The sequence below is a fragment of the Poromitra crassiceps genome (assembly GCF_964638095.1).
Source record: "Poromitra crassiceps genome assembly, chromosome: 13".
In the NCBI taxonomy this organism is placed as follows: domain Eukaryota; kingdom Metazoa; phylum Chordata; class Actinopteri; order Beryciformes; family Melamphaidae; genus Poromitra; species Poromitra crassiceps.
In genome coordinates this window covers 24,392,860-24,418,970 of record NC_139644.1, presented here as the reverse complement: position 1 = coordinate 24,418,970, position 26,111 = coordinate 24,392,860, and the positions used below count along the sequence as shown (strand labels likewise).

The 26,111-nt window shown below is 41.7% G+C and overlaps 1 protein-coding gene across 1 annotated transcript; it reads left to right on the top strand.

Moving 5' to 3' along the window:
* Nucleotides 1–123: 123 nt before the first annotated feature.
* On the top strand, nucleotides 124–20,411 carry usp31 (ubiquitin specific peptidase 31; the record flags this gene model as incomplete). The annotated part of the gene is made up of 16 exons (XM_083650165.1): nucleotides 124–648; nucleotides 1,113–1,247; nucleotides 2,899–2,993; nucleotides 3,087–3,179; nucleotides 4,614–4,749; nucleotides 7,160–7,307; nucleotides 7,422–7,602; nucleotides 8,564–8,675; nucleotides 9,713–9,807; nucleotides 10,655–10,732; nucleotides 12,509–12,638; nucleotides 13,119–13,238; nucleotides 13,817–14,042; nucleotides 14,178–14,336; nucleotides 15,479–15,631; nucleotides 18,910–20,411. 16 exons carry the CDS (start codon nucleotides 124–126, stop codon nucleotides 20,409–20,411), a joined length of 3,888 nt encoding a protein of 1,295 aa, XP_083506291.1.
* Nucleotides 20,412–26,111: the final 5,700 nt, after the last annotated feature.

The following is a 26,111-nucleotide window of genomic DNA, read 5'->3' as shown; positions in this document are numbered from 1 at the left end:
CCTAACATTCACTTACATGTTCTGAGATGGACCACCACCTGATAGTAAGCCATTGAAATGGCTCCCATTACGCACAAAACATATTTTTGAAATTGAGTGCTCCATACCGTCTGAAGGGAAATCATGTCTAGTAAAGCAGCAACCAAGGACAAGAAGTCCAGCTTCAGCAAGAAGCTCTTCAGGCGGGGCTCTGTGCGGTCTGTGGGCAGTTTTATGAGCAGAGTCTTAAGGACCTTGTCAACGCTGTCCCACTTTGGTTCTGAAGTACAAACAGAGGATGACAAAGACGATGGGGGATTTACCACATTTAAGACTGGAAGTAAAGATTTGCCTGTGGATGATGGGGACATTGGGAGCCTCTTATCTGGAGACAAAATTCCTGGAGTGTCCGGTCTCAAAAACCATGGGAATACCTGCTTCATGAATGCAGTTCTGCAGTGCCTAAGCAACACTGAACTCTTTGCTGAGTATCTTGTTTTGGAACAGTACAAAGGCGAGGAACTGGATGAAGACAAACCAAAGACAAATGGTGTACATCTACAGAAGAAAGGTCCCCCAGCCAGAGGAGAAGTGACAGAACAACTATCAGGACTTGTGCGGGCCTTATGGACATTTGAATACACTCCTCAGCATAGCAGGGACTTCAAAGTAAGTATGGCAGGAATAATGCAAGTCAAGATCATGTATTAAATGAAAATGAGGGCTTCCCCGACGGAAAATGATCTATTACAAATATATCTGTCAACAATGATTAGTTTTCTTGCATTTATTACTTAATACATCATTGTAAGCACATTCTTGCAAATGCTCTACAATTCTGAAACACTTGTTTGTTTAGGATTGTTGTTTTTCTTTCTTCATGTGAGAAGTCATAAGTGATTGTGCTAATTCTGCTAAAATCTTGTTTGTGCCGGTCTTATTTGTAAATATACCATTGCAAGGTTAGTTAAAAGGCCAGTATTGACTTGATAATATTTGCCACAACAATGTTAGGATCTAAGCAAATACAATTTAAATGGCCTGCTAATTCATGTAATTTACGGATGAACAGTGCTACTAACATTTGGCATTGTAAGCAGTGTAACCTAAATGGCCGATACACTTTGTTACAGAATGCTGTCTCAAAAAGCGCCTTGCAGTACAAAGGGAATGCTCAGCACGATGCCCAAGAGTTTCTGCTGTGGCTGCTGGACAGGGTCCACGAGGACCTCAACACAATCAACCCTAACTGCAGGCCTCCCATAAAGGTGATCTCAGAGACGTTTATGGTTGAATTACTGCAGTGTTTTCCATTGATTGCTTCAACAAGCCCCAAAAGTGGATCCCTAAAAGATTAAACTAACCTTTCATGTAATTCTAGAGAGTGTATTGCTATACATACTGTATGTCCCCGAAGCATTTTCAAGTCCCGGAAATATAGGGTACACAAAACTGGACTAGTGCATTAGCAGCCTTAAAGGATACTTTTGGTTATTTTCATTATGTGCCATATTTTCCTAATTTTTGCCATCATGAACACTTGGATCCCAGTGCGCAACTTCTCATCATCCATTTTCTTGTCATGAGGCGGAACAATGTCGTTACTTTGGTAGGAAAAAGAGTAAGTACAGAAATCTGATTGGTTGTTGTTGATGGCCAAAGACTGCCAAAAGCTACAACTTTACTTGGCAGACAAGCTAGTTGGCTGCTGGAATATCTGCCAAGTTTGTCAGGTTGATTGGCTCAATAGATAAAATAGTCTTCTGGTGAGTTGTTGATCGAGTTGCACACACGTACCCATGCCCGCTTGTTTAGTGATGGGATTGCAGTAGAGGACTTGTCCTGCATAAACTCAGATAATCCATGATCTGCTTATTAAGATATGGTTGGATCGGATGTGTATTGTTATAGCTGAGCGTATATTGGTATTATTGTATGTTTTGCTGTGGCTACTTGTTTAGTCTATTCTTGCATGATGTGCACCTTGGTGTGTGGGAACACCTGCTGTTAGACACCTTGTTGTCTTACTAACCACCCTATTGTAGTGACCTACCATGAGTTAGTTGCATTTGGTAAAGTTGTTCAATAAAAATGCAAAGAACTGTGTAAAGAAATGGGAAACTGTCATGTAACCATTATGCTTCGAAAAAACGTGAAGAAGAAGGTAAGGGAGGTTGTAAGACAGGTGAAATTTGTTTTTCCATTCATGTCATATAGAGAAGGCCAACTCTGCTTTGGTTGTCTGGGATTACTGAGTGGAGTTGCGCCCGTCAGTCCTCAGCATTGTAAAGCCTCACAATGGGGGGGGGGGGGGGGGGGGATCCAGTGGGTTCGTCTGAGGGCGACCTAATCTTTGGTTAAGTACAGAGAAACAAATATTTTAGGTTGTGAGATCATCTTTAAATGTCTTTAGTTTCTTGGCAAAAGCAAATAAGTGTCTTTAGTTTCTTGGTAAACGTCAGTCTTGTTTGGGAAGGGACTCCACACTGGTTGGAAAGTTGCTCTGGGCATTCATTCAAAACACAACATTGTGCATAGAAAGAAATGACACATGTAATCAACATCAAGTGCCTGGAAGATGCTCTTTTGTTGTGCTGTTATCCGAGGACCAAGACACTGTACATTTTTAAATGTCTTCATTCATTTGGCATTGTTTTATTTCATAGTCGTTAGACTCTGAAATCTTCTGCCACGTCTTTGCATCATAGGTCAAACGTCTTTGTTACAAAGAGAGCTTTGCTTTCTTATTATAGATAGGATTGCATCTTCTTGCAGAAATCTTGTGAGCTAGTCAATAACGGCGGTGTAAGGCTATATCGCTGCCTTTCACAGTGGCGTATGAATCTCTGATCATGGTTTGGTGATAGGCTCATATCATCTTTGTCTTTTTAACCTAATATTAGTTGTTTGTCCTTTCAGCCACCTATTGAAGAAGATGATCAAAGCCTGGAAGGCCCTTCCCCTCCGCTCTCCGCTGGGTCATTTGTACAAGAACTGTTTCAAGCTCAGTACAGGTAGGCAGGCACTCCGTCCTAGAGAAGTATCATATTCTGTCACTATGGCCACATATGAGATGCCAATGTGAGATGTCATTTTCTTTCCAACAGGTCCTCACTCACCTGTCCACATTGCCAAAAGCAGAGCAATACGTTTGATCCCTTCCTCTGCATCTCCTTACCGATCCCTTTACCACACACACGGTGAGAGCTCCCTCTACGCTCCAGCATGGGGCCTGACAAGTGAACCCTGCTCACTTGACAGGTTTTTACATGTTCATATTGTGTGTGACTGATTGTTACTGGTTTACTTGGTTGATTAAATTATCTGAGAGGAACAAACAAAGTAAATTGTGAAGAATGTTCAGTGGAAAACAAATCCTATCCCTTTAAAGGGTTTAGCAAGCCTTTAATTTGGGTTTATCTTCTGACTCAGTAAATATAAATGTGTTTTTACTCTAAAAATAAAATGGCAAAACGTGCTTTCACTTTCTTTACTAGGACATTCAGGAAAGGTGAGGCCCAACCACGGCTCCAGCCAGTGCATTCAGAGATTGTTGATTGAAAACTAGTGTGTAATTCATCTTGTGTGTTATTATATTTATTCATATTCACTGAACTAAAGTATACATTTAACAAACTTAATGAAGTCATCTCGTGCCTGGGTTGTAGACCTAGCACAACCAGCTTGACACTGGTGGTTTTGACTACAGGGAAGAAGAATGTTGTCTCGGTTAAGTAACAGTGGTAAAGTTTGGAAGATGATTCACAAAAATTCTGGAAATTACTTAAAGCCAAGTTGGCGTGCAACGATTCTTTAATTGCTATGTGAAACCCTGTTAGATTCAAGACATGTTGGCGTGTGTGTGTGTGTGTGTGTGTGTGTGTGTGTGTGTGTGTGTGTGTGTGTGTGTGCGCGTGTGCGTGCGTCCGTGTGTACGTGGAGGAAAGTGCATGTTAGCTACAAGCCAAAGAAAGCAAATTGCTCAAACCAAAAACTGACCATGCTGTAAATCTGACTCATTGACATGTTACCAGTTAGCTTTGTTGAGCATGAGAGACTTTTGTCTACAGGTTATAGCTACAATAGTTTTACTTCCAAATCCAAGGAGGAACAATATTATTATTATCACTATTTACAAGGTACAGGGTTTGTACCGTCATTAAAAAACATGGAAATTTAAAATACAATTTCCAGACCCTGGAAAAGTTATGAAAAAAAGAGACTTATAAAGAAATACAGTGTGCGCTCGCACACCTTGACTGAAGTCATAAAATTGACTTAACTTTCTAGTGTCTTTTAGTTGATGTTGGAGATCCATTTTTATAAACCTTCATTTAACTCCCGTTGATATTAGACAGGATGGTAGGGACAGAGAGAGAGGGGATGACATGTTGTGACAAAGGGTCACAGGTCAGATTGAAACCCGGGCCGGCCGCGGGAAGGACTAAACCTTTGTGATATGCTCTGTACCATGTCAGCCACCGAGGCACCCAAACTACTTGTTAGCAGCAAGAGTCCTAGCAATGGGAGCTTGGGAGCTCGTCTAGGGAGCCAACATTCTCTTGCATAGATAGTTGTAATATTGCATAGGGCCAAAAAGCGATACTTTTAATTGTGTGAATTGTTCCTCCCAGGCCCCTGTACGTGACAGTGGTCTACCAGGGGAAGTACTCACACTGTATGAGGATTGGAGTAGCAGTGCCCCTCAACAGCACCGTCTACCGACTCAGAGATGCTGTGTCACGCGAGACCAAGATCCCAATGGACCAGGTGCACTTTCTGTCCTTATTAGCTATAAGTAAAATGAGGTTATCGACACACAATCTTAGCTCAGTGTTCCTACAGCCAGGTAGGACCTCAATCTTAGTGCTCTCATCTGTGAGCAGTAGCACACATCCTATAGATTTAGCCATAGACTTCTGTTTGTTATGCAATGAACTATGAAGTAACTAGAGAGTAACATAATGTAGTAATTTTTGGTATGTAGCCAGAGATGCTCACTGTGCAATGGTTTATTGATGTTCTGACAGCCAAATTTGGGATGTCTGACTTAATTATTCTAGAAATATGCTGAAACAGACATACTTGGGAGTTAGCAGCTTTTTCATTATCTGCAAAAGTGTAGCCTTCCTGCTTTTCCATCTTCATGCCTGGAGTGCTGTACTCCATACACTTCACCAAATGCTCCATGTACTGTAGCAGTTGGCTTCTTGCATTTAGAGAATATAATAACTGCACTAAACTTACGTTATGTAGGCCTGACCAGTCCACGTTAATGACTAGGGCCTTATGATTTCCGCAAAACGGAATAATGGAATTTGGTCATAAAAATGGAATCAATTGTAAAGCATTTTCCATAATTTGGCTCAAATCGATAATAGGCCTATCCTGATCCCAACCCCTAAAAAAAACAAAAAAACAAAAGAAAAATGTACATGGGGGGGGGGGGTGGATAGAATTTGAAAAAATAAATAAAACTGATTTCATATGGCCCTAAATGACCCATGCCAGCTGGCAGGGGCGGAGTTTCTGCGATCAGACGAACAGGGATTTCTCGGTACAGAAAACATAGAGAAGGTAAACACTGTCCATCTGCGTATATTACCGACATTGTAGGGTTGAAAATCTGGAAAGCCTTCCTTTAATGTTCCAGGGATGTGGTCCGATACTGTGCTCACTTACTGTACTCACTTACTGTACTTACTGTACTCGCACTCGTCCGATACTGTGCTCACTTACTGTACTCGCACTCGTCTGATACTGACACAACCGCCGCGCGGCGCGCGCACAATACCACTTTACGGCAACGTGACGTTAACCTGAAAGCAGCAACAGGCTCACAGCTGATAATACATCACAGAGAAGCTTGGGTGTTCACATAGCGTATTTTGTGTGGAAAAACCCGCTGTCTGCCTGGAGCGCTTTCTGAGGAGAAATAAAAAGCTATCAGCGGTCAGTAATCAGCTTAAATGAGGACATTTCTGTGCCAGTCTACAGTGGCCAACTCATTAAGGAAGGCCTGCTCACTGAATTATTTGAGCAAACTCTCCATAATAATGAAGGGGGGTTGTTTGAAACTGCCATGACTGTGAATACAGGCAATGCAGCCATTGCCACTGAACTGCAAATGGTCACAAGCCAGGAGATTTGTGCATTCGAAAACATAGGAGCAGCCCGGCACTGCGTTGTCGTTTTTTAAGGCCGTCCACAACTCAAGTATTGGACGCTTGACACCCCCCACAGTCCTTCATGAACTATGCAGCGATCGCAGCAAACTGATCATTACTGAAGGTGTTCCAAAATGTCACATGAGAACAAACATGCAGCTCTGCAGTCACAAAGGGAGCCAGTAAGCAAAAAAAACAGCACAAAAAACTTTGCTGGGAAGCAACAAACGTGTGATATGACCTTAACACTTGCCATCGTTAGCTTGTTTGCAGTGCTGCTTGGACTGGTTCTCACGTTGACAGTGTGAGTGTGTTGAGGAGGAGCCAAGCTGTGTCTATGTTGGTTTGTTGTTGTTCACATTGTTGAACGTTAAGAGATCAGCATTGATGCAGAAAATTCTCACAGACCCTTTAATTGAAATCCCACGTCATAGGCATTAAGTGAGCAGACAAGCAGCTCATTGGCCTGCTTTTTCTGTAACAAATATTTGTATGCAGGGGGGTTGTTAGGCACATCCCCAACCACCAGCATGGAGAAACACTGGTTGTCAAATGTTGTCTGCCCCCTACCTATTGATCAGCATGGTTAGACTTGCCAAGTGCATAGCTTTCTAGGTTATGAAGGCTTATAAACTTCTCTGTCACTACAGCCTGTTAGCCTGATAACAACCTGTATTACCGTAGATGCATTTCATTTTAGCATGTGAATTCCCAGAAATTCCTGTTCTCCAGTATGCAAATTTAATAACGCTTGCTGGAACTACAAAATGATGATGTGTGTCAAATGTGTCTCTACTCTAATGCTCGTCAAGTCATCACTGGATTACATTTAACAATGCAATGATAATAAAACAAAAATGCAATTGAAGATATGTAAATGACTAAGACAGTTGAAGAATGAATATGACTGTTACTCTTGGAATAGTTCTTAGATAAAAAAGCTTAGTCACTGGAATTGCTCCCTCAAGATACAAGGGATACAAGTTTTTAAATGAACTTTGTTTCTTTTTCAGTTTGTTTTGACTGAAATGTACTATGACGGTTTTCATCGTTCCTTTTGTGATGATGATGATGATCTTGACATCATTCAAGAGAGCGATTCCATTTTTGCCTTTGAGACACCAGAGACTTTTAGATTGGAGAACATACGCACCAAAAGAGGTATCTCAAATCTCATACATCATAATTATACTGTATATTCATGAGAAAAGTCTGCTTCACTCACACTTGCATTATTACAAGTATGAAGACCTGCCTGTTACTTCTCTCCCTCAGGAAGTCTCCTGGCAAACCTGAATCAGAACAATTTGAAGTATGGGAGCGAAATCAGCAGGACTCCATCTTTCATGCAGGGGGCCATGACTCCTGTAACGGCCTCTCCCAATAAGAACTTGGGAGCAGACAAGATTATCCTTTTGGTCTGCAATAGAGCCTGTAGCGGTCACCAAGGAAGGAGGTATGACATCTCAGCTTTGTCTCCACCTTTTTTCTGGGGGTTATTTTCAAATTTTCATCGATGAATAAAAAGGCGATAATGTTTTTAGAACCAGATTTTTCCTTATTTTATGAATACAATTTCAAATCAATCAACTCTAAATAATCAAGGCCTGCCCATGATATTTACTTAATATAATTTTTTTGTATGCTCTTCCACTGTATTACCTCAATAACACTGCAGAAGGCTGTATGTGACAGACTGATTGCATGATCCAATTCTGTCATTGACTTGCTCAAGCAATTAGGCTAACTGAAATGATCCCACTTGGGTTTACCCATAGATGTCTCACTCTCAGTTGCTAATGAATCCTGCCTCCAGAAATCCAATTAGAATTTCTCTATGCGTCACATCTAAGGATGGCTTCCATTACCCACTTCTATTTTACAACCAGCTCTAAATTGCTCAGATATCCTCTTTCCAATGCTGGAGTGTCAGAATGACTGGGACGACCACAAATATTACAAAATGAATCAAACCTTTTTTCTTTCTTTTTTACCATGGTTCCTCCTTCTAGTTAAAATGATTTATGTTTTCACCATTGTCACATGGCATCACCCCACCTTCCTGCCATTATAAATTAGCATTGGAAAAATAATCCAACATTTAGTGAGAAACAATGTTCCTGTTCAAACTGAATATAGTGTGAAGCACTGAACTGATGCACTTTTTGCTTTTTGTAAAACTTCTTGCAAAAACAAAATCCCCACCTATTAACGGCTAATAATTAGCCAGTAAGGGAATAAGAACTAAGGACTTCAGTCCAAAATCGGCAAACTTATCCTTTAACCCCTTAAAATATGGAATTAAGAAACTGGGTATCGTGTGGCATTGATGGGAACATTAATTGACTTATGAGGCGGCTTAGCTCAAAGCCTCCTGCAGAAATTGCTATTGGCTAACTGACGTTATGTTGTTTTAGGTTTGGCCTGCCATTTGTTCTGTACATGGAGCGCACTGTGACCTGGGATGCTCTACAGAAGGAGATTCTGGAGAAGATGCGTCATCTTTTGAGGCCTGGGGTCTACATTCAGGTAGGAAGAAGCCCAATTAGATGGAATGTAGGGTGGAGGAATATTTATTTATTTATTTATTTATTTACTTACTTACTTACTTACTTACCGTACTTACTTACTTACTTAGGGCCTGTGTCCACCTAGCGTCTTTTTCCAACGTTAAACGCTGGAAGTACGCTGGAAAGCGCTGATCTCGGCGCACAATATAACAAGGAAGCAGTCTGAAACTAACGTTAGCCCAGTGCGGTAGTAGCTTGATAGCTGACAGCTAACATTAGCAAACAACACACATACAGTGATTTAGCTCAACACTCACCAGAAATATTAAGTGTCTAGCCGATCTGCTCCCACAATTGAGCCTTTCTGTCTCTTGCGATAGTTTTTCCATATGATTAGTTGCCAGAAAAGGAGCACCCAACACCAGCGTTTTTCTGAAAATTTCAGCTGGGAGCGCTGGGAGTCAGGCGCACAAAAACACCAGAGCGCTGTGAAAATAGACGCTGGACGCAGCGCACTTTCTCTAGACGTCTGTGTGCGCCCGCATACACTCTCCCCCATTGGAAACAATTGAAAATAGACGCCGGAGCTGATGAAAAGACGCTAGGTGGACACAGGCCCTTATTTATTTATTTATTTATGCGCATGACTGGGGGAAGAACCCTCAAATTGTACACTTACTTTTATCCACACAACTTTGTCTCACTCTACCAGCCATCTGTCGCTCCAACCAGCTTCCTCTCATGTCACTGCTGATAGAATAACATGCACCCTCTGTTGGTTGAAGACTTAATCGCACCACATTACATTTTTCGTGCACAATTTTAAATAATTTTCACCATTTTCCTTCTTGAATTATGTTTAGCCGGCCCGTCCAAGATTTTACAATGGGGGGGTGTATTCTATACCATATTATACAATAATTAATGTGCAATTGAGCTGTGGATGCACATCATGTGTTTCGCTGTCGTGGTTTTCATTACACCATCATAGGGAAGTGGCTGCTTTCTCATGGACGCACTGACACTGTTGAGTTAATGTTATGGTTATGCCTGTAGGTGGGACCTTTTAGTCTACGGGTGGTTGGCGTTGTTGGCATCACCTACCTCCTTCCTCAAGATGAGCAACCACTGTGTCACCCAACCGTGGAAAGGTCAGTCTTCCTCTCTATTTTCCATGATTTTACTATTATTTAATACTATTTAAATTTGTACTTGTCCTCCTTTTGCAAACCTGATCATCAGTCTCACATCTGCTTAATCCTCTCTCTATGCCATTGCCCTGTTAGCTGGAGGCCTCCCTTAGGCCTGCTTACTGTAGATGACATGCCTTAACATGATTTTGACTGCCTGTTACCTCCAAATGCCTGTTCAGCAAGTTTGGCTTATGACCTAGTTCTTGGTAATAAAACATGTCACAACCCCTCAGTGAAATGCAATCAATTTGTTTTATTTTTATTTGTCATTACTGGCATTGGTCCTGAGGTGGCTGTCACGGCATCTTGGATGTCATGGATTTCTTTTTGTCTGCTATGCATTCTCTCACCCAGATGAAGGCTGTTATAGCCAATATTAAATCCCTTTCACGTTGTGCTATTTTCTTTTTAAAGAAGGAGCTGTTACGCGTTATTATGGGTCCCACAGGAATTCTACGCAGGACCCGCCCTACTGTACCTCTGAACGCCCTACTCTGCCTCTGATTGGCTTACCCTGATATTCTTCAAATAACCCCAACCAATCATCACTCCTCATGCCTAAACCCAACCTCCTCATGCCTATACCCATCCCAATCGGAGGCAGAGTAGGGCGGGTCTTGCCTAGAATTCCTGTGGGATCAATAAGACAGCTGTTACACATATGGATCCCACAACACACAACTTAGTTATTTGCACAATATTGTTTGATAGCTTTTAATAGTAGCCTACAGTGACAACTGAATCTCAGTTAAAAATGTGCTTAACTTGCTTCATGTGGTGTCTAAACTTAATATTTCCACTGCAGAGCATACAAGTCCTGTGGACAAGGGGGACCACCACATGTCAAGATTGTGGTGGAGTGGGACAAAGAGACCAAGGATTAGTGAGTACATGTTCAGAAAAAGAATAACACTGGAGTTCTGTGCTCTGATTGTGATGACTTACATGGCTCTGTTTTGTTTTGAGTTTTGTTTGTTTCATTTTAGCTGTTTGTCCTGTTCATAATGCAGGGAAGCAAGATCTTTGATGTTCATTTGCTTGCTGGGTATCAAGAACTGGTTCCAATTTAGTCACGGTTCCAAATGGTCTAATTCATAATCAGTAAGCCACCACGCTAATGATACCTCTTAACGATCGTTAAGATTGTGAAACAGCTGGATGCTTCTCAAGTAGCTGCTTAAATTTGATCTTTGGTGCAAAGTGATGTCACCTTCTATAGAGTACAAGTGGTGACATCATTCGACACCAAAGATCAGCCAATAGCAGATGGCAATTTCAGTAGCCATCTGTAAATCCAATGTCGGGCTTTACACAGGTTTGAGTTCAGGGTTAAATTACTCTTTAATGAAGCACTTAAAGGATGGCTTTACCAACCCACTTTGTATCATTATAATGTTAAGCAGATGGGCAGTGTTTACCTTCGCTATATGTTTTCCACATGGAGAACTCCCATTTCCTTCTCTGGCAAAACGCTCTGTTGTGACGCGTTTTATGTCACAACGGAACTGCGGAAATTCTGCTTGAGATGCGGAATCTGCTCTGAGGCTGCTGTTACTGTTTATATTTTTTAAGTATGCGCACATCCATGGAGAATTGCATGAGAGCCTTAACGAGACTTGCAGCTGGTGGGGGCGGAGTTTCTGCAGGCAGACAAAGGGAGGATTTTTCTCAGAGGAAAACATAATAGAGAAGGTAAACACTGCCCATGTGCTTATATTACCGAGATTATAATTATATACAAAGTGGGTTGATAATCGGTAAAGCCATCCTTTAATATTGCAAATGATAAATTGAAGCAAGGGTACAGTGTTTGACTTTTTACATGTTAAACTGCAATTTACATCAATTATGCAAAAATGCTGCATAATTGGCACTTCACAGTGTTGTTGAACTGTGAAATAAATCCTACTAGCTGACATAGACAGCCAAGCTTTACTGGGTGAGTTTCCTTGTATAATATTGCCCTTGTGCATTCAGAATTCGTAGCGTCACTTTTTAAGTATAGTTTGGGAATGATGAACCAGATGGTTTGTTTCACATAACCATCTGTTTCACAGATGTTTCTGTTTCACATCTGTTTGTTTCACATAACCATCTGGGAACTCGCTCGGGAAACCGTTTAAAAGCGGCAGGCACTTTAAAAAAATATGTGGCTTGTGATTGGATGAACCATCTGTCAGGCTCGCTTCTCGCTGTCATCACACCTAAAGCCCGCCCGTAGCAAACCAATAGATTGGGGCGTGGCATGAGGATTTGTCATATAATGATCGTGATCTCATGATCTCACACGAATCCAGCTGCCTCGCAAGGTTATGGGAATGATCCTTCTATGTCAATTTGTTATCGTTATTCAGGTCTATTATCTGGTGTTCAGGTGTTTTACATTTTGCCAATGATTCCCTGGATAGTTTTTTTTACATCCCTTGTACATCACATTATAATTCTCATAAGCCTATTATATTCATATAAGATAATATTCAAATAGGAGCAAATTCCATCAAAATTGCTGCTTTTCTTAGGCCAGTAAGATATTGAAATATTTCTTTTTTATAGATTACAATTTGACCATAATCTAAAGGCAGACCTGAGGTCACTGGGCATATGATGCTCAGAGAAGTGTGTTGTTGAGTGAAAGACTGTGCTCCATTTTTCACCACAGTCTGTTTGGGCACACTGAGGAAGAGTACATCCCCGATGCTGAGAGTGTGTATCTGCACAGAGAACAACATCACCAGCCCCAGGCCTGCACCCTGGCTCAGTGCTTTCACCTCTACACCAAGGAGGAACAGGTAACATCTCGATTACACACTCTCACACACACACAGACACACATACACACCATTACTGCAGAACAGTTGAATATAATTTTTTTATTTGCCTTAGCACAATTCAGTGATCAGTTCATTTTGAAGTTCAGAAACTATATAACCGTTGTCTCCTCCCCACTGGTTTGTTTATTATTTTTTTGCTGAATATCAAATAGCCTTTCATTCGCTGTGGTTTTACTGCATATTCTGCTCCTAATGCTATGTTTGGAATAAAATATAACTTCTGAGCCAAGGCCCACATATACATTGTGGTTAGCTTGTCTGGTTGTGCTTGGTGGAAGAATAGTTTTTTAAAGAGGCTCTGGTCAAAGAAGTGGGGGGCAGTGTAAGATGTTGAGAGGAGGAGCCGGGCCCTCCTCCTGTGTGAGGCCCATTTCCTGAGCAGTGCGGTGAGAGCTTGTCCTTGATGGCTGCTGCCTGCCTGGCCTGTGTGTGTTCCAGCTGGCCCCGGACGATGCCTGGCGCTGCCCCCACTGCAAGCAGCTGCAGCAGGGCCGCATCAAGCTCAGCCTGTGGACGCTGCCCGATGTGCTCATACTGCATCTCAAGAGGTTCAGACAGGTACTGCACCCAAACTCAGCATTGTTCAAACTGAAATGAAAACCCAAACCTAGTTTGTATTGGTTAAAAAGTATTATTGCTTTGTTTTGCATCAGTATGTTGTTTTTATTTGTTTTCTTCAGCTTTGTGTTTTAAAGTATTTCCCCACGTGTTTGATGTGTTGACACTTTGTAATCTCAACCTAATGCAGGATGCATGGCAGGCAGGCATCCTTCTGACTTCAGTAAATGGCATACTGGCAAAATTAGAAAGTATCTTCCTGTCAGGGTTTCTGTGATCATGGGTCTGGGAATTATAAAGTCCTGGAGACGTAGAAAATCCAACCTGGTTAAGATTTTAATATCATGCCAAGTTATGTTTGTAAGAATTATAACCCAGTATCAGATTTCTTGGCCTGGAAGTTTCCTTTGCATCTGAGCTGTGGTGGGGAGTAGTGGTGTGGCATGTGGGAACTTCAAGTAGTTATTCTTTGGCAAGTGCATGGAACGGAGCTCAATTCTCAGCCTATTTAGCCACACCTCCCAGCTAGTCGCAGGATCCCTTGACTGCCTCCTTCCATCTGTGTCCTGCCCAATTAGGAGGGAGAGCGGAGGGTGAAGATGCAGAACATGGTGAAGTTCCCGCTGATGGGCATGGACATGGCACCACACGTGGTCAAGAGAAGCCAGAGCAGCTGGAGTTTACCTTCCCATTGGTCACCATGGAGACGACCTTATGGCTTGGGACGCAACCCTGATGACTACCTGTATGACCTGTATGCTGTGTGCAACCACCATGGGAACATGCATGGAGGCCACTACACAGGTAATGCCATTACAACAATGACTGCAGCAGTATGAATTTGTATGTGAACATTATCAGGATTATTTTATAGTGCAAATGTTCATTGTTGAATTTGAATATTTCTCCCCATCTTCTCTCCCATTTGCTTTGCCATAGCTTACTGTAAGAACTCCATTGATGGACAGTGGTACTGCTTCGATGACAGCGAGGTCCAGCCAATGGCTGATGAAGATGTGTCTCAACAGTCGGCCTATATTCTGTTCTACCAGCGGAGGACCACTATTCCCTCCTGGTCAGCCAACAGCTCTGTCGCTGGTCAGTATGGTTTTCTTAGAGTATGATTTGGAGTCACCCTAAGGCCCCATGTACACCAAAGATCTGTGAAAAAAACCACTGGTGCTGTTCAGTCATTAAAAAAAATAATAAAAAAAATAAGTCGAGTTGAATCTAGTTCAACTTTTCTGAAGCGCACTACTTGTAAATGTCACTTCAGAGTTCTACCAACCAATCAGAATGAAGCAGGGGTGGGACCAAGAGCCTGCCTCCTGCCGTTTGTCAGTTAGGCTAACGTTTAGCATAGCAACAACACCAGGATACGTGTTCTCAGTGTTCCCCATTCCAGCGCTCACCTGATGCAGCCAAAGTGGCAGGTTATTTGGTGGACACGCCCCATAACACCTGTTGTACTTTACATAGAGGATCTACCACACTCAAGTAGGCCAAAAAGAGTCCATTCGGAAATTGTTTGCTGATCATTGGAAAGAATTCAAAATAAGTTGGTCATAGACATGTGGTGGACCATCTGTGTATCTTCTGGTATATTTGGTACATCCTAAAGTGCAACCAGAGGTCGAGAGCACCTAAACCGAGCCTGAGTCAAGACCAAGAACGAGGAGGGGGGTTGGAGCGCTGGGGCTGAGACCTTGACCGAGGGGGGGCCAAGACTGGGTCCAGACCAATCTGACATAATTTTTAAATCCATATCACTGACCTTCCGAAATAGCTCAACACATGGGACAGAATGGAGTGTAAATTAAAAACACCTTACTGCTGCTAAATTATGACTCCCCCAAACAAAGAAACTATTTGTGGTTTGTATTTAAGCAAATCGTATGACTGCTCTGCTCTCCCATGCCTTGTCTCCTTGTGTTGTCTTCCTTGGTATGTGAGGGGAGTGGTTTCTGCGGTACAACTTTCAAACTGCAAAGTTATTGGTTGCAATTGAAGGGGGGGATTTTTATACCCAATCACAGTCAAATTAAAATTAAAATAACGAGACCGAGACCATCAAAATGTGGTCTTGAGACCAAGACCGGTCTTGAGTACTATAACACTACCCAGAACATTTTGGCGATTTATGTGTGCTGTGTGAACAGAATCTGCTAATACAGTATACACAATATTATCCTGAAAAGTTTCAATGAGACTTTAAAATGTATTGTCTTTCATTGACACAGGTTCCACCAGTTCGTCTCTGTGTGACCACTGGATCAACAGGTTGCCTGGTAGTAGGCCTGCTAGCTTGGCCTCTGGAACCTCTTCAAGACGCACCTCTCTGGCTTCACTGGCTGAGTCAGTGGAGTTCACAGCAGAACGGAATGAAGACGATGGTGAGACATGTTCATCCAACATATCAGCTGTCCACTACATTCTAAGCTTTATTTAGCCTCTTTCCTCTCTTGAACTACTCTAATGGACAAATTCCAGCAGTACAGGTGTCAAATAGTATTTTTATGCCTCCGCCGGCGAAGCCAGGCCGAAGGCATTATGGATCCGGGTTGTCCGTCCGTACGTACGTACGTACGGCCGGCCGTCCGTACGTACGTCCGTACGGATGTTTGTTAACGCCATATCTGTGGAACGCCTTGACGGAATTTCATCAGATTCGCCTTAAACATTCACTTAGGCTCAAGGATGATCTGATTAGATTTTGGTGGTCAAAGGTCAAAGGTCAAGGTCACTATGACCTCTCGAACGCCATTTTCAAGCTTGTTAACGCGATATCTGAGGAACGCCTGGACGGAATTTCATCAGATTCGCCTTAAACATTCACTTAGGCTCTAGGATGATCTGATTAGATTTTGGTGGTCAAAGGTCAAAGGTCAAGGTCACTGTGACCTCTCGAACGCCATTTTCAAGCTTGTTAACGCGATATCTGAGGAACGCCTGGACGGAATTTCATCAGATTCGCCTTAAACATTCACTTAGGCTCAAGGATGATCTGATTAGATTTTGGTGGTCAAAGGTCAAAGGTCAAGGTCACTGTGACCTCTCGAACGCCATTTTCAAGCTTGTTAACGCGATATCTGAGGAATGCCTGGACGGAATTTCATCAGATTCGCCTTAAACATTCACTTAGGCTCAAGGATGATCTGATTAGATTTTGGTGGTCAAAGGTCAAAGGTCAAGGTCACTGTGACCTCTCGAACGCCATTTTCAACCTTGTTAACGCGATATCTGAGGAACGCCTGGACGGAATTTCATCAGATTCGCCTTAAACATTCACTTAGGCTCAAGGATGATCTGATTAGATTTTGGTGGTCAAAGGTCAAAGGTCAAGGTCACTGTGACCTCTCGAACGCCATTTTCAAGCTTATTAACGCGATATCTGAGGAACGCCTGGACGGAATTTCAGCAGATTCGCCTTAAACATTCACTTAGGCTCAAGGATGATCTGATTAGATTTTGGTGGTCAAAGGTCAAAGGTCAAGGTCACTGTGACCTCTCAAACGCCATTTTCAAGCTTGTTAACGCGATATCTGAGGAACGCCTGGACGGAATTTCATCAGATTCGCCTTAAACATTCACTTAGGCTCAAGGATGAACTGATTCCATTTTGGTTATCAAAGGTCAAAGGTCAAGGTCACAGTGACCTAACAAATGCCATTTTCAAGCTCGGTAACGCCATATCTCAGTAACACATTGACTAAATTTCTTCACATTTGGCTCAAATATCCAATTCTGCACAGAAACACCTTGATGCTATTTCTTCCAATTTGGCTCCAACATCCACTTGGACTCAAGAATGAACTAATGGCGGAGGCATAAGTCCGCGTTGCGGTCGTTCTAGTTTTATAGTGCGTCCACATGTACATATATTCAATACACACACAGCGAGGTACTGTAATACTAAAGCAATGTTACGGACTCATGTATTTTGTATTTCCAGTCAAAGGTCAGTACTAGCAAAAGCACAGATTTTGTCAGCTTTTGATTCTGGACATCTAAAAACCATGCCGAAACAATTATTGTTCAGTCTGACCACCCAGTTACAGTGTAACTAACCTTTTCATTTCAAGTTATAATAATCATTTAGGAGCAAAACCAATAACTTATATGGATGGCAAATCATCGCATACAGTCCTGAAAAAGCTTTTGTGGTACATTCTGCACCAAATAGCGAATAAGAGATCATAGAGACATATTTTGCATTTCACTTTGGTTCAGCAGCTTAAAATGTGCAACATGAAACCTTGTACAGAGAGTTTAATACGCCTTCTAGTCAAAATATTTCTGTGTTGGAATGAAAAAGTATCATGACATGTAATCCCAAATTGGGGGGAAAAAGAGCTTGGCTTGGGCTACTGTTTGAGGTTTATGTAAATGTAGGCTCTGCGTATCCCTTCAGAAGGCATGGTCGTAACGCCAAGGAATGTAGGCAAGGCATTATTTAACATGTTTGAATATGATTCTACTTCAAAATGATGGAACGACAATCAGGTTTATAACAGATATATTTGTTTATTAAGTAGAATTATTTAAATGGCTTCTGGAATTGCCCATTTACCCTCAGCTTTAAAAGATAATGTGATAAAGACAATAGTACATCATCATCATCACTTTATTGTCAGACACAAGGTCCATTAAAAAAAACACACAATACATATAAAACAGGTAACAACACAATAAGAGCACCTAACATTTCTACAGTAAGGCACTGTACCAGTGTTTCCAGATGGAAGACATGTATCTAGTGTCACTGAGATTGGGTTGACAAATTGCCCTTGCTAGATGATGCACTTTTCAACTATTTGTTCTGTCAATGGGAGTCATAAAGTTAGCACTACCCAATAATAAAACACAAGTCAAACAGCCAGAATGATGAGCAGGAGGCTGTAGCAGCTACAAGTTTAGATGGTTTGTTACACAGCTACTGAATTTCTGTGCTGGTCACCCATTTGAACAGCAGAAACTTGAGAACGCTGTACACCATTGATAGTACTACACTGATGTAGTCAAAGCTGCAACTAATTTATTTCATGCAACTATATGTTTATAATAATAGTCCCTCATCTAAAACATGTTTAGTACGCAGACCATAATTTGGTGTTGTGCCACTGGTCTGGTCTCCAAGGCTAATTCTCTCTGGTGGCAATGAACTTTATGAATTATTCATAAGATACTTTTTGTCACTTGACTTATGTGAGTAAAAGTAGATCCCGCCGTGATAAATGATAATTCGTGGATCATTGTATGATTGACATTTATGACTGAGCCATCATGCAGGTTTTTTTTTTTTTTTACTAGGGGCACATGATTCGTTAATTTAAGATGCATACATTTAGAAGCATGAATTGGAAAGGCATATGCCTGTTTGTATGACTTGGTTGCCCATTGTAATTGTTGAGTAGTAGGTTTATTTTTAGGAGCATATTAAAGTAGTAGTCTCCCTAGTAGGCTTGAGCAATATCCAAATTTTGGTAATATTGAATATTGGCCCAAACCAAGTTTGGTTTGTTAGTTCATGTCAGCCAAACAGTCTGGCCTTGTTTGAGTCATCTCAGTGTGCTAGAGATCAATCCAGAGACATGATTTAGGCTTAGCCTATCTTCATTGCTTTGATTTAAAACGTTTACAAAAATATTTTTTTTCTCTTCTTCTTTCCAAGGAGGATTCTCTGCCCGACCTTTTGTGAGGAGCATTCAACGTCAGAGCGTGTCCTCCAGGTCATCCATTGCTAGCCCTTTGGCCTTGAGTGACACTGGGATAAAGCCTTCTTGGTCTCTCTCTGCCAAGCTCCACATGAGATCCAACTCGCCCTCGCGTTTCTCCCTTGACTCCCGATGCTCGCCTCCCCTAGAGAGGATAGGAGAGGCCTGTGATGACAAAGTTTCCACCTCCTGTTTTGGCAGCTACAGTAGACATGAACGCTACTTTGGCAGCAGGACTCCCCTGTCCATGATGGAGAGCAACTTCAGTGACCAGGACAACAATACAAGGTTCCTAGACATGGCCTATTGCAAGGCTCCGACTCCAGTGGACAAGAAGAGCACCAAAAATGACCCAACTGAAAACAACAACCAGATAACGGCTCTAGACCAAAACATACTCCCCTCCCAAGTGACTCCCTCCAAAGAACAGAAACGCAAGAGCAGTATTGGAGGATTTGTCTCAAAGGGAGAAAGCACAGGCTCCACAAAGACCTCCAGCAAACCAGAACAAGAGAGAACCTTGAAAAAACGTCTGTGCTCATCCTCAACCCCCAAGACTTCCATTCCTCAAATGTCTTCCAGTACACCAGTTAAAGGCTCAAAGGTAAGCCATACTAAGGAAAAGGGTGCTAATCTCAAGAAAAGCAACTCTACACCCAGTGGGACTCCCTCAAAAAAGAAGGAGCCATCTCAGGCTCTAGAAGCAACGCCACAGCATAAGCAATGCATTCGCTCCACGCCTCAGTCCTCCGCTTCTCCCTCTCCCACTGCAAAGAAGAATTCCACCGTCGCTGAGAAAATCTGCACAAGCAGCCGGAAGAGACTGGTCGAGAGGAGCTACAGTAGGGATTCTATGCACATGAGCCCCCTGGGTGACAATCCCCGTGGCGGCTTGGCAGCCCGCTCTTCCCTGTCGAAGAGTGGAGAAAGCAGCCGGCCTGAATGGAGATCAGTTGTGAGGAGCTCCAGCAGCAGTTCTTCCGTCACTAGCCTGCGCTCACCGAACGTGTCCTCTAAAGACCTGCGGCGTAGCAGCAAATCTGAGGACAAAGGATTGTCCTTCTTCAAGAGTGCCCTGCGGCAAAGGGAAAGCCGCCGGTCGGCTGATTTGGGAAAGAGCACCATGCTGGCTAAGAAGGCTTCAGAGAGGACAGATAAGCAATATGGACAAGCAAAGGACAATGCTGGTGATAATGGAGAGACTCGAAACAGCGTCTCCTCACCGGCATCCATCGAGGCTCTTGGAGGTGAGACAAACGCTGAGACAAAGGTGTCTTACAGACCCCCCAGCTCTCTGAGTCGCACTCTGCTGAATGTAGGCAAATCCAAGTCTTCCACTTCTCAAGTAAGTCTTAAGTCTCCCACAAATGGGAAAAAGCCTCTTGAAAGGGTGGCATCTTCCAGAAAGCTGTCATCCAGCATGCAATCTCCTGCACGTACAACACAGAGGCCTCAATGATATATCCCTAGTAGTTCCATTATTTTAGGTAATGCAGCTATTTTCTTTGTGCCTAAGTTGCGGTGAGCACCAAATGTATTTTGAAAACTTTGTTTCTTTTCTTTTTTTAGATGAGGTGGCCTTGTACACTGGCATTATATTCATGTAATGGCTTTGAGGTTTGAATATAGGCAGTCAGCTTATTTTGAGTACCGTAAATTCCGGACTATAAGGCGCACCGGTGTATAAGCCGCACCTTCAGAGTTGACTATTTTTTTCTTATATAAGCCGCACCGGTCTATAAGCCGCGGGTGTTTTGATGTTTAATTACCATATGTAAGGCTTCGTGCACAGAGGGGATTGTCGGGAAAGAGATGGCTGTTTGGGGAAGCTCCCATTTATTAACATTTCAACAAAACAAAAGTCAGGTCACTAATCCCCAGACAAAATCACACATTGTGAGATGCTTAAAAATCACCATCGGCGGGAGCTTTACTCCAGATGCTGTGCAGCCAAGAACACAAGTGAAATTCGTTCTCTCGTGACCTGTGGTTCTCAACGTGATGGACGATTCACCTTTCTTGTTAACAGTCCTAGTGAGAGGCAGGTCGAACGTCAAAGGCACTTCATCCATATTTATGATCTGCTCCGGTCCGATGGAATATTCCTTGATCTTTCTTTGTGTGAATTCGCCGAAGTTTGTAATTTTCTCCTGGTAGTCGGGAGGGAGTTGCTGACACAGTCGTCTGCGCCCTGACGGACAGTCCCTTTCGTCTCGGGTTTGTGCATGATCCTTTGCTGCTGCTGCTGTTGTTGTTGTTCCTGTCTCGCTACTGTCTCAGACATGGCTTTCAGGCTCAATCGCCGCCATCGTCGTAACACAGCCAGTTCTCCATCTTTTGAAGCATGATGTTAGATTACAACGAGCTAGTTGTGTGGCTTAGCCTTCCAAAATGTTGCTGTTAGTTTTTTAGAATGTAATACATAGAATTGGGAATGTTACATTCAATTTCATTCAGACTGTCTTTCAGGCTCAATCGCTGCCTTTTTCCCCCCGGAGCGAGGGAGGAGGGAGGGTGTTTTACCGTAGTGGCTGAGAGAGAGTAGTGGCACAGTGCTCCAATCAGGTCGCGAGGCACATTTTTTGCAACATCATCCAATCAGGGTCTCGCTCTCATAATGTCTGTCTTGCTCTCGTTCTGCCTCATACCAACATCCATAGATTTTGGAGGTTCCCGAGTGGCCGTTTGCTGGAAAAATCCATAGATAAGCCGCACCGTTATATAAGCCGCAGGGGCCAAAAAAGGCCAAAAAACGGGAAAAAAGCCGCGGCTTATAGTCCGGAATTTACGGTACTTCCAGTTTCCACCCTCATTGGATTAATAGGTAAAAAGAAAAGGGTTCTCTATTTTCCTACATCATCCCCGTACTTTAGGGCGCGTAACATTTGGTCTCAAATAAAATAAGTGTGTCTTGTCCACACACACAAAAATCAGATGGTGTCCATGACCCTTTTGAACACTAGGTAGGTATGAATTTGGTGCAAAGGGAGAACAGTGTAAAAAAAGTTAAGCATTAGATTATTTCTAGCACGCGCATGAAACCACATGAACATGCATACTGGTGTACAACAAAACCTCTGTAACTGCAAGAGTGTACTGAGTTACCTGTCTTTCAAACTTTGCCATGCTGCAAAATAGCATTATGCTCGAAGAAGGACTTAATGCAGCAGCAAAAACTAAAATACACATTGTAAAAGTTTTATTGGATAAGGCATTTTTTTCAGCTTGTACATTAACAATCATGCTATGTCTTCTTGAGTGACAATTTTAACTTGTATAGACAACATTTTTTACAACACACTAAAATGAAAGCTGGCTGTTGGTGCTTAAACCTCACTGCTATTCTACTGTATCAGCATTCCAAAGCCTGCGGTGATAAGCGTATAGAACCAAAACAACCAACAAACAAATTTAACCCATTCCTAATTGAACAGGACACACAATTGAGATAACGGAATGGCTGTGAAGTATAGAGGAAGCGGTTTGGCCTAGACCAAAACATGAGGATGAGAAAGTGTTAGAATTGGATACAAGTACGGTATACAGAAATTGAGAGAAGTTAATTTAATTATTGTACTATAACCCTTACTAAAGTTAAGCGTACAATGTTTTAAGAAAACAGTTGATGGCCTAAGAGTATCATGGTAACTAAACTCTATTAATCATATCCATACTTTAAAAACAAGCTATATCATTTTGAAAACAGTGGCACCCACAGTATTGAATACTGTTAAAGTTGTCAGTGATATTAAACCCTTGGTTTACAAAATCCCAGTAGTTTTTGGATAGAATCAAATGTATTTTATAAAGGCTGATTGAGATTTTGTTTTCTTCGTTTCAAAATGGATATATAGTGTTATGGAATTAAACCCTTTAAAATACATATATATAGAGAGAGATGTAGATGTATCTGTATAGATATAGACTGAGAAAGTATAGTATATATACATGTATTTTCCTTTCCATGAGCAAAATGTAAATGATCTTAAGCGCCTTTAAATATCGTCATGGAAACAAATCATTGCCTTTGGCAACATATTAGTCTACTACTGTATGCACCACTGAGTAGCATTGTTTTATCGTTAGCACTTTGTATATATAGTAGATCTTTCCCCCAGAACAGTGATATACAATAACTTAATGTATGTAATGATCTAGTTTTTAATGTGTTATCTATACATGAATTTAAGACATATCCGAAAGTAGTGTCATGGGCCTTAGACTTGAAATGGTGAAAGGGTGCATTCATTGTACATGCAATGTTTCCAGGGGAATTCTAAGAAATTTCCCCATTACTACACCTGGTGCTGTTAAATAGCCAATGCTCCTCTGGCACTGATGATACTTAAAATATCGTATTTTGAAATGCTGAGAACTGTGACCACACTTCAGTGAACTAGAAACATATTGGTAGCATCATAACCTGCGGTACCTCATTGGAGAAGACACTAGTTTGCCATTTTTTCTTTATCGCGCCGAAACAGAATACTAATGAGCCATAAAATTGATCATAGTCGTATAGTTTTACCATTAGTCTTTGAATGGTTATTATTCCAAAATGGATGATTTGTAGACTGCATTTTTACAACCGTCAGACACTACATGACTTTTATTTTTATTTTATTTTTTGAGTTGAATGATAAAGGCATAGATAGAAGCAGCTTTTTGTCATTGCAACTGGCCTAGTTGTGAACATCACTCAACTTTGTCGTGGGAAAATTACCCCATCTACAAGTGCAATAATCATGCAATGTTAAGAGTAATAGGGTGATGCAAATTTCCGTTAGATACCAGCATAACATTCCACAATCCATCTACATTAAACACATATTTTCAATATATGAATGGATATGGTTACATGGCAATAACATCCATTCTGTAGCGAATTATTAACATTGGCATAATCCAAGGTTTGTTTTAGATGGAAGACCAATTCCCCATACTTCTGGAACGTTGTATTTCCCAGTGTAAGACCCAGGTTTATGTACATTATTCCTCAGATGGTTTAAAAGGAAATGCCCCTTAATTTAAGGATTTGTGTATGTTATTCATATGGCGTGTACAGCAGTGAACAGATTAGTAATCCAGATATCCAGACATGTATATTGCGTGCCCTGCCTACAAATATAGCATCAAGTTCAGTGGAGGAACAGAGATGACCTCAGTTTTGTTCCTTTCATCTGATTCTAAACAGTGCCTTTGTTTCAAAAGTCTCCAGTCTATCTTGTTCAAGACTTTTTTTTACTGGTGTTTTGAATTTGGCTCATTGAACAACCACTGCGTGCAATTGGTTCCATTTTGTTGAGCATGTGTTTGAAAGTTGACCATATTAGTTTGCTTTCTGAGTTAACCAGTGCACATTTTGATAGCAGCAAGTTAGGCAACTAACATTACATAACTAACATAAAGAGGCTAAAAGAAAAGAAAAAAGCTGCCAGCAGGCAATAGAACCACCTCTCGTCTTCTGGTGAGTTTGGCGAAGGAAGGTAGCAATTTGAACGCTACACTTTTCCAGACAATAGTCAACACCATGATTAGTAACAAGCCTCTCATCAATCAGTCTTGGCAGGTGTGCTATTTTGTATTTGTGTGCTGGCCTGCAGAAACCCTTCACATGTCGCTGCTGCACAATGCCTATGACATCAGCAGTGCCTATGACATCATCAGTCATGTCATAAGATGGTTTTTAGTCAATGATGATGTCACTGATGATGTCATAGACACAATGCCTATGACGTCAGCAGTGATGTCACTGATGACATCACTTCCAGTCAGTTCCGGGACAAAAATTGCAGGGTTGCCCACTTGCTTCCTTTTATAGATATAGATCGATATATAGTGTGTGCTGAAGCGTGATCATGGATGATTTTGGTGTCTTATGTTCTCTTCACTTAATGTTGACCAACAGGGCAATCTGTCTTCCACCCGGCGCAAAGCAAGTTTCATAGTTTCCAAATGACGCAGTTGCCAATTTCACAGCCAGCACCCATCATCTTGCAGCAGACTATTCCATTTTATTTTTTGGTAATGGAAGATCTGTCCTACACACCATATAAACAACATAATGTTTAAATTTGGTGGCATTCCTTTACATGTAGCTGCTCTTTTCTATTTGCCATTTTAATCTGTCAGGAACCCCATATATAAACGCTGCATTCATTGTTCTAATTGTTTGTAAATCTGTTATTAAGTGTCCTGGTACTAGAGGCTGGTGCAAACACCTTTTCCCCCCACTAAAGGTGGATCTTGCAATTACATGTATGTGATGTCCTATATTCTACTTGTTATATCGCAGTTTTGATTGTCAGTTTTCATAGTTTATTAGATTATTGGGTCATTCACATAACCCAGATTCAATGCGTTTTTAATCTGACTAGGGCGCTCATTTCTAGCGCCGTGCTCAGTGTGCTTTGCGCGCTGTTCTGAGCAGGTGCAATTGTGCACCGCGGAACCCGTCCGCCTTATTATAGTAGTGAGATGCCATGCTTCACGTATTTGATATATTGTACCTTATCCTGTACGTATACAAGTTTTCCTTTGGTGCAGTCTCAATTCTTTGAAGAGGTCTAGGATATTACAGGGCTCCTTTTAGCAATTTGGACACCCACCCTCTCAGTAGCGGTCCTTCAGTGACCATTAGCCTACTGGAAACTTTAAAGAAAAGAAAAGAAAATCCCTACTTTCTTAGTACCCGATTTTATTCTACCGTGACCACCAACTTTGGGTCAGATAATCATTTCACAATTGGCTGCTACATTGTGTGACTTGGGAGAAGTTCCGCTGACCACTGGAGACCTGGAAAATAGTTCAGATGAAATGAGAAATAGCAAATGCATACCTTTTGAACAGGATTTCAAAAATCAATGTAAAATGTGAGAAAATTAATCAACATTTTTACATGGATTGATTTTCCTCCCCCCCCCACCCCCACTGCAATTACTATATCTCTTGTTTCTTTTTTCTTTTTTTGTCTGTGTTTTCAATGTACAGAATTGAGAATGATTATAGAATGCAGTATTGCATGGAAATGCTAATGCATGTGTCTCATTAACTATGCAAGAGATTGCTGCTATGTAAACCAAAAAGCAGTGCATGGCTGATAAATTAAATTGCTTTTATTTGCACAGCATACCAATATTTAGACATTGTAAATGACGGA